Raw genomic sequence first — 9,847 nt, 5'->3', positions numbered from 1 at the left:
GTGTCCTCTTTTGGAAGACCAAACAAAGTAGTTTCACTTTCACAACGAAACACACGGCGTCACACACGGCGGGCTAGATTGAGCGGAGGCCGGTGGCTAGAGTGAGGAAGAAAGTGTTATGATTAGTAGCCTGACTTGCAATGTTTTTATTCACATTAACTTTCAATGTTAAATTCACATTAAATATAAACTCAGTCCTATTAAAAATATGTTATGGCATGACACCCATATCTGTTAGTAAAGAGACAAGTTTTATGCATAGTTAATAGATTACATTATTAGGTTACTTTGACCATCACCCACTAGACATAATCTATAAAGGTGAGAATCAAGATATTTCATGATAATTAGGTTAATGCGTTTGGGAATGTTTCGAATAAAAAGGGAAAAATTAAAACATAAGTGCTGTTGTGGCTGCTGTGTGTCACATGGCGACCCCCCCCCCAACTTGTGCTCCCTCAAAAATAATGAGTGCATGACGCCCCTGATTAAAACCCATTATAAACGAGGCATTTGTTGCATCCAGTGGGGACATAATTACGGATTATAATGATTTATACTGTCGATATCGTCCTTTTTTGAAAGGCCAAACAAAGTAGTTTCGCTTTCACAATGAAACACACGGCGTCTTCACGACATGGCGGCGGCGGCAGCAACAATACTACAGCGAGAATCAAAGTTACGCCTTCTTTCTTTGCTTGGAACATTTGGGCGGCGTTAAGCAAATCTTCCCACATCGTCACGTAGATATGTGGGGGCGTGTTTAAACGAGGCGTTTTAGGAGGGCGTGGACAAGTCTTAACTTTTATAAAGAATATCTCTTTGGATTTGAGACTTTTTGCAACTTTACAGATCTTCTTTATTCAGAGCTTGTAACACTCCAAAGAGAAAGGAAAAATTGAAATCGCATCATATGACCCCTTTAAGCAATATTATAGATAGTGTATGTATATATTAAATAGTGATGTATATATTAGCTATAATATATATTAGCTGGAAGCAACAGTTTGAAGTTAAAAACATCTTGATGAATTTTTTAATTACAAACATGCAGCTTTTCACTTCACAAGATGTTAACTGATGGACTGGAGTGGTGTGGATTACTTGTGGATTATTGTGACGTTTTTATCAGCTGTTTGGACTCTCATTCTGACGGCACCCATTCACTGCAGAGGATCTGTTGGTGAGCAAGTGATGCAATGCTAAATTTCTCCAAAATTTGTTCCATTGAGGAGCCAAACTCAACTACATCTTGGATGGCCTGAGGGTGAGTAAATTTTCAGCAAATTTTCATTTTTGGGTGAACTATTCTTTAAAAAAAAATAGTCACACTTGTGATCTTGAAATAAATGCTGCATTACTTAGATACAAAATACTAAATATTACAGAATAAATAGTATTGAAACTAAATAGTGTACATAATTTCATAAAAAAGTACAATTATTATCTGTCATGACTGCCAAGGAGCACAAGTGTGACCCCTAAGTGAGCAGTACCATAGGGTTAAATATGTCCTGTATGTCTGTTTGACGGGGTGCTTTTCAAGTGCCAGCGCCGTTGTCATAACAGCCCTTTGCTCTTCACATTCAGGATTTATCACAAACAGAATCATATCCACAATGCTTTGACAGATTGGAGGGGAAGATTAGTCATGTCATGCGCTCCAAAGCTGCAACCTTGCCAGCCGATCAACTGAGTAATCAGCTTATGCAATAACCAGTGAAGCAATCCAACAGGCTCTCGTCCAGATTACACCACACATGGTATCAAGTGTATCATAAAGAAATGTATAATGTTTTGCAATCATAAACCGGTATAGATAAACAACCATTTGACAGCTATTCCACCCCTCTGTTGATTTGAGACACTATTAGACACTAAAAATACATCTATAAGGAGGTTGTCAGAGGCAACAGGCTGACTATGTTCCTATACTATGTTTCCTGGTATTGCTAAATTATGTGGGTTTACTGATGCAAGGATAAGCAAGAAGCTCCTTTAGGTTTGAACTAAATAGGCGAATAAGCAAATTCAAAGCATTAAACTGAGCAACACAGAGCAGGGAGAGAACAGGTGGACTGCAAATCTTCATTTACATCTATCATTGTTTCATAAACTGAAGGAAAGCACGTAAAGACAAAAGCTGTGTCGGCTCTTCGAACATTTAGTCGGAAGGTTGTATGGAAATTATGTGGGCTGAACACAGCATTGAATTGAACTCATATCACAAATATTTACCAAAACAATAAGCGCTGACCATAGAAGGTTGAAATTGTGAAGCATTTTTCTATGACACTAGATGAGCAGGAAACAAACAACATACAAACAGTCCAAAATAAACGTTTGGCTATGAAACTGGATTTTGCATTACTTCCTAAAAATTACATATGGTCACTGGAATTAAGCTATTTCCCAAATTTATTTGTAGCAGATTGTGATGTCTCTCATAGCATCATATACAAGCCAGTGAAACTTTCTGTGATGCCAATAGTCATAAAACTGTGATCTTGTTCCTCACATTTGCATTTTGTTGGTTTAACAGCATGACTGTATCTCCACATGAAGATCCAGAGTTGTGATAATACAAGAAAAAACTGCTAAACTGTTGATGGTCAATTTTCCACTGTGGAAAAAACTTTTTTTGTACATGCAACAGTCAATGTCTTTTTCTTTAGTACTCCAACTGTATCTCTACGATTTTTTTTCATTGTGAATTAAACCATGAATTATTTTGCAATTTAAAAAAATCTAATTTTTACTCACATGTTGATGGTTGGCGAGTGTTAATTTTGGACCCTGCATAAACACTGTAAAATTTATTAACTTTTTTTTTGTTTTATATAAATATTTAAATATTTATATAAAGATCTAAACATACTTAATTATATATATATATATATATATATATATATATATTAAATACAGCCAGCACAGATGTAAGGACAGTTCAATCAACAATCAAACTAAGAAATTCTTTACATTTCTAAAATCAGGAATCCTACATTACTTCACCGCTGATTAAAGTATGAGATGGACGCTCTATGTCAATCAAGAAAGTCGGTTTTGCACATGGGTTAGACCTCAAGATTCATGAAACGGAAACTGCTGACTAATTCTCATGTGGTTTTCGCAACTTCCTTAATATCTTCAGCGTCATTCCATTTAAACTGAAAGAAGAAATCTAGGTTTAGTTACAGCTAAACATTACCTCGTTAACAAGTCAACGTCACTTAGCCAACATTAGCATGATACGTGCTCTTTGTTTCTTTCTCACCCTGGTTCTACATCTGGGGTCACCATCAGGGTCGGTCAGTTTGCCTCCATAGTACGCTGGGAGCTCTTCAGGGTCGATGTATTTCTGTAAAACCTCCTGCCAGCTTGCTGAGGAGACAGACACAGAAGCTTAATGATAAAATGCATTTGTGTGAAAACATGACTTATGTCAAACATCTGGATGGCAGCTGTGGGTACTAATATTCTGGGTTTATTTTTCAACCTAATGTCTATGCACTTCTGTTCAGCATTTCGACTCTCAGCGTTTAAACACAAAAACGGGAAACACACTTACAGCAAATAATTAAAATGGAAAATTAGCAAGTGAATTTTTTAACAGGAGTAGCTGTAGCTAGTAATTTACTGTAAACACATGTGTTTTTTGTTTATACACACCAAAAGATGAGTTGAAATTATAGTCTATGGTAACTGACAGGATGTCAAACATACAGTACGCAGACAATCAAGATGAAAAACACAGAATATTGCTTTAGGAAACACCCCAGCTACTCTGTCAGCTAAAGATATTTGCAAAATTTTCCACCGAAATGCATTTAGATTTAGCTGAATGATCTGAAAACTGCAAGTCAGTATGGGAATTTGTCTGAAAAAGTTTTATGAATACAACTGCACGTTACACATTTTCCATTTTAAAATTCCATACTCTTCCAGACTTGTCTGTAGATTTTTGCAGACAATATTTCATAAATGGTATTAAAAGTCAACTGTTCTCATGAATGTTATATTCTGACTATGTATGCTATTATGTTGCCAAATAATTGCTGTAATGTTATATGCATTAGGGGTGGGCGATATGGCAAAAATATCATATCACGATTTTTTTCAGGAAAATCACAATTTATGATTTTATCACGACTCTTTGTCTTGTTGTTTTTACTATTTTGCAAGTTGTCTGAGCAGTACAGCCAAACTACTGTACTTTCCCTATTTTAAAAACAAAGCCTTACAGGGTAATAAAACGTAAAATAAAAAAAGAATGGCAGATATTTAGGCCAAAGTGGGCGGGGATACAAATCTTTGTCATTATTTTATCTTTGTTATTAAAAAATAAGAACAAGGATACCTATTACAAATACACATAATCTCCAAATAAAACAAACATTGCTTTATTTTTCAGGTACAGTGGGTGTATTTAACAGTAGCATTCAAGAAATTGAATGGACAAAATGAATAAATGAATGAATAAAAATAAAACACTATATACACTTCATTGTATAAATTATACATCGATTCTAATTAAAGCAACTTTTTTCTTTGTGTTTTGTTGTTTTATTAACATTAAAGGGTTAGTTCAGCCAAAAATGAAAATTCTGTCATCATTTACTCACTCTCAAGTTGTTTTAAACCTGACTTAGTTTCTTTCTTCTGTTGAACACAAAAGTTATTTTGAAGAATGTGGGTAACCAAAGAGTTGCTGGTCCCAAGTGACTTCCATAGTATTTTTTCTCCTACTAGCAAAGTCAGTGGGGACTTTTTGGTTTGTGGTTACCCACATTCTTCAAAATATCTTCTTTTGTGTTCAGCACAAAAAGGAAATTAATACAGGTTTGGGACAACATGAGAGTGAGTAAATAATGAGTGAACTATCCCTTTAATGACAAGCGGCAGCACGTTTAGTACAATTAGTCTGCTGTCGCTTTAAGACACGCATCTAATATACAGGCACGCATTCGCTTTTCTCTCTCAACTGTTTACTCTCACTTACTCTCACATAACCAACTGTGTTTATATGTAAACCTTGTGTGTTTTTGACAGTATTAGCACAATTAGACGTGAAAGATAACTTAGTCCAATAATCAGGCACTGTTTGACAGGCTTTTTAGTGTGCGCACATGCAAATAATGTACTTTTATGTACTTTTGTGATTGTGAATAAGTGCAGTGTCCTACCGCTGAGTTAACATATGTGACCCTGGACCACAAAACCAGTCATACGGGTCAATTTTTTGAAATTGAGATTTATACATCACCTGAAAGCTTAATAAATAAGCGTTCAGTGAAACATCGTGATGGACGATGACATCGGGGGGCGGGGCGGGGTTAGGGGTGTGTCTGAAGCGTGAAACAAATAACGCGTTATATATGGAGCCTCTAAAAGGTTAGCCGCTTGCTAGCGGTAGCCTGTTGCATTACAGTACATGAAAGTTCACTTACCACATACACAGAGTAAGGAGAAATGTCTGATAGGACGATGGCGAATGATTTGCAGATCCTGAGCACCAATGACAAACATCTAATATTGTCAAATGTGTGGTAGGTACTGCCGCTCCATAGTATAGAGTCCTTGTGATCGTGAATCTCAAATGTGAAAGTGAAAGTAAAATGAGGGCGCGCAATCGAAACGGTTTCAATAGCGGCTCCCTGATGCCCGCAATTTACATACAGTCACCTATACCTACCCAACGATATAATTGCGAGAAAAAGTGTTGAAATATTTTTTTATCCTCCCATCTCGTAGGCTATTTATTCCCTTTAGGGTTTCCGTAGTACACTTCATTTCCTTTCCGAACACGGAACTGGGATGCGGCGGATTGCGGGAGAGGGGGTGGTGGTGGGGGGGGCTTAACATCGTGATGTCTGTCAGCCATCGGCGATGGACGATGGCATCGTCTATCGGCCCAACCCTACATGGAACATGATCTTTACTTAATATCCTAATGATTTTTGGCATAAAAGAAAAATCGTTAATTTTGACTCATACAATGTTTTTTTGGCTATTGCTAAAAATATACCCCAGCAACTTAAGACTGGTTTTGTGGTCCAGGGTCACATATGATTTGTCACATATGTCGCGTTGTACAGTATATTGAGACAGAGGTGGCAGAATGCATACACGCATTCATTTAGTGAAGTTTAAAAGAGACTGGTTAGACAAACAGTTTTGCAGAATGAAAATTTGCACCTTAAATTCAATAAGTCGTGTTAAATGATCACTAAACGTTTAACAGCACTGGTTGCCTACTCCAAAAAACATCAAAAGCACTCTGCTTGTCTGATACATTTATTTTTAGAAATTCCCAAATTTATATGGGGCAACAGTCTGGAAACAAATATTTTTCATACTCTGTTTTCTTTTTTCCATACTTATCCAGACCTGGATATTACTAAAAATGTAATTCCATACTGCGGAGTAGGAACCCTGAAAAGACATTAGCGCGTTAAGATATGTGTGTTCACTTACATCCCAGTACGATGACCTTACGGCGAGTGTCCTCACTCAAAAAATGTTTCACCAGATTGTAAGCCACAGGAAACAGTTTGGGTGCTGCAACAGAAACAGTCTTGAGATTCTGATTTCACAAGCGGTATATCATAGTGACATGCACAATATGCATTGCTTACTAAATAACTCCTAAGTGTGCAAATATACCATATTAATAACTGACAAAGTTTGGAAGATACTACTGACCTTTAATGACAAATAACCTCTTGAGTCCCTCTGGATAGTTATCTTCAAACATAGTGAGAACCTGTGAAAGAACATTAAATACATAAATGAGTCTAATGCAACTGAAAGAACCAAACAATATATTAAAAATCAAAAAACACACCTCTCCATAAGTCTCTATAGCAGGCTTATATAAGTGCTTCATTCCCAGACCTTCACAGTCATAGACCATAGTAATTGCCTCAATGTTCCTACCCAACTGGGAGGGAAGAAAGAGAAAGCAGACAGACATAAACTATTAAATACACACATAAAGCCATGATATGATTTATCATAACCTCCTCACTATTCCTCAGCACTTTTCACAGCCGCACACATACCCGTTCGCTCTGTAAGTCACACTCTTTCTGCAGAATCTCACAGTCTCTGACTTTAGACTTGATAAAGTCCTGCTTGGACGCCGAATGCATCAGACCCTTAGGGTCCAAAGGTCCGATGACATCATACCAGACGGGGCTCCCTTCACGGTCATGGCCACACATGCCACCAGACAGATACTTGTCTATTACCTGAGCAGTGAGCACAAAAATCAATACAAGTGTAAATCATAAAATTAAAGGGGTCATCGACATGCACTTCCGACATGTGAGCCGCTGAAGACACAGTGGGTTACATTTGTTTCTGAAGGGAATGCGCCCCCCGATCTACCTAAATGCGTCTACCTTAGCGCGAATCATTCGTGATCCAGCTTCACCTCCAGAAGAAGTGAGTGTAAGGTTTTTTTAATGAATCTTTGCAAAATCGCCTTTGCTAATAACGTGCTAGTTAGCAAGTTTCACGATGAATGTTGCTAAAGTTTACCTCTCTCAGAGAGCGGCTCGGAAGAGAGGGGCGGGGCGAGCAGAGCTCATTTGCATTTAAAGCGGCATGCAAGAAAAGAGCTTGCTCTGAAAAGAGCTGTTTTTGACGGGCTAAAAACAGTGCTGTTTTACACTACCATTGAGAAATTTTAACCAAACTATGTTACAGACTTTTCATTAAGACCCTAAAGAATAATATCAACTTGTGAAAAATTGACATCCGATGACCCCTTTAAGAAATGGCAGTGTTTATAATGAGCTTGAGTAGGTCAGCCAATCATAATAGAGGTCATATGCACAGAAGTCTTAAAGGGACAGCGGCAAAAAACACCTGTTCATTTCTAGACACAGAAGACTAGAGTAATCGCTGATGAAATTCAGCTTTGCAATTACAGAAGAAAAATTTAAATGTAAACTATACTAAACAGAAAATCTTAAATAATTAATATATAATAATACATAAATATTTTAAAGTGTAATACTATTTCACACTATTACTGTTTTTGACTGGTGAACATAAAAATATTTTTACTAATTTTACTGATTCAAACTACTTTGAAGAGTAGTGTAACTGCTTTGAACAGTAATGTAAATATTAAAAAGTATAGATATGTTAGATATGAAATATATATGTTCTTTAATCATTAAACGAGTGTGTCATACCTCTGGCACCTGCCACTCTGTGGTGATGGTGTCAACTTTCAAGTGTTTCCGAAATTCCATGTGCTGTGCATGAAAAACAACACATGATTAAAAACATGCCCGTGTTTTTGCTCTAAAACTGTTAACATGATCAAGATTTAAACCTTCACCACAGCAAAGTTTGACAGCGTTATCAGTTCTGCCTGAACATAATTTGCCACCATGAGTCTCTGTGTATTAGATACTGCTGTGCTTTGACCTGAGGTACAATGGATACTGGTAACAGAGTTCAGAGATACAAGATGGCGAGAAAATGTCTGTAATAAAAAAAAACATAAACTACACAAGCATCACTCACACAATGGGAAAGCAAACAGCACTTTGAACACCCAATAGCACAGAATGATCACGGTGTAATCGCCCATGAGCTGTGATTAGGCACTAACGTGACTCATTGGCTCCTGAAAAGCACACTTCACTGCAGAACTGCTATCTGCACCACAATCTGTTCAAAGATGCTGCATGAATACTTTTGTTATTATTACGGATTAATAATATAATTGTAAGCCCAGAAAAAAACATATTGTCAGTCAAGTTTGCAATAATTAATTTTTTTGAACAAAAATAAAAAGAATGAAGTCTCTTATCAACCATTATTAACTATTAAAGGGATAGTTCATCCAAAAATGAAAATGTGATGTTTATCTGCTTACCCCCAGGGCATCCAAGATGTAGGTGACTTTGTTTCTTCAGTAGAACACATATGATGATTTTTAACTCCAACCGTTGCAGTCTATCAGTCGTATAATGCATGGCAATGGTAACAAAATCTATGAGAGTAAAAAAAAACATGCACAGACAAATCCAAATTAAACCCTACGGCTCGTGACGACACATTGATGTCCTAAGACAAGAAACGATCGGTTTGTGCGAGAAACCGAACAGTATTTATATAATGTTTTACCTCTAATACACCACTATGTACAAATGCTTTGAGTGCGCGCACGGCATCCGGTGCGTGAGGTGTGTACGCGCTCTGGCGTAGTTTACGCAAGCGCCGGAAGTGATCTCTCGCGCGTATACGTCACTCATTGTTTACACAGTGCACAAACATTGTAGGTACGACGGCTAATCAAAATGGTACTTACTTGCGCTTATCCGGATTGTTCAAACCGACTTAAAACTAAAAGATTACGTTCTCTCACGTGACTTTGGTGACTTTCCACGTATTCCCAACTTCTGAGCCTGCTCGCCTGAAGTTATGGTTGATTGCTCTTCGGCTGGATATCAACAAACCCATTAACGTAAACTACGCCAGAGCACGTACACACCTCACGCACCGGATGCCGTGCACACGCCCAAAGACAGTTGGACATAGTGGTGTATTAGAGGTAAAATATGATATAAATACTGTTCAGTTTCTGGCACAAACCGATCGTTTCGTGTCTTAGGACATCAATGTGTCGTCACGAGCCGCAGGGTTTAATTTGGATTTGTCTGTGCATGTTTTTTTTACTCTCATAGATTTTGTTACCATTGCCATGCATTATACAACTGATAGACTGCAACGGTTAAAGTTAAAAATCATCAAATGTGTTCTACTGAAGAAACAAAGTCACCTACATCTTGGATGCCCTGGGGGTAAGCAGATAAACATCAAATGT

General features: G+C 37.4%; 1 protein-coding gene across 1 annotated transcript in view; it reads right to left on the bottom strand.

Annotated features, from left to right (window-relative positions):
- sec14l8 (SEC14-like lipid binding 8) overlaps nucleotides 1-9,847 on the bottom strand; it is a 25,687-nt gene that overhangs the window by 5,217 nt on the left and 10,623 nt on the right. Inside the window, exons 4-9 of the mRNA XM_016572780.1 lie at nucleotides 8,205-8,267; nucleotides 7,062-7,250; nucleotides 6,845-6,940; nucleotides 6,703-6,763; nucleotides 6,475-6,558; nucleotides 3,275-3,381 (exon numbers count right to left, since the gene is read on the bottom strand). Coding sequence (XP_016428266.1) covers nucleotides 3,275-3,381; nucleotides 6,475-6,558; nucleotides 6,703-6,763; nucleotides 6,845-6,940; nucleotides 7,062-7,250; nucleotides 8,205-8,267 — 600 coding nt within the window. The remainder of the gene's footprint in view (nucleotides 1-3,274; nucleotides 3,382-6,474; nucleotides 6,559-6,702; nucleotides 6,764-6,844; nucleotides 6,941-7,061; nucleotides 7,251-8,204; nucleotides 8,268-9,847) is intronic.

This window comes from Sinocyclocheilus rhinocerous, unplaced genomic scaffold, assembly GCF_001515625.1.
Source record: "Sinocyclocheilus rhinocerous isolate Xijiao unplaced genomic scaffold, SAMN03320098_v1.1 scaffold352, whole genome shotgun sequence".
NCBI lineage: Eukaryota > Metazoa > Chordata > Actinopteri > Cypriniformes > Cyprinidae > Sinocyclocheilus > Sinocyclocheilus rhinocerous.
The sequence above is the reverse complement of the archived record's forward strand: the minus strand, read 5'-3'. Positions and strand labels throughout refer to the sequence as shown.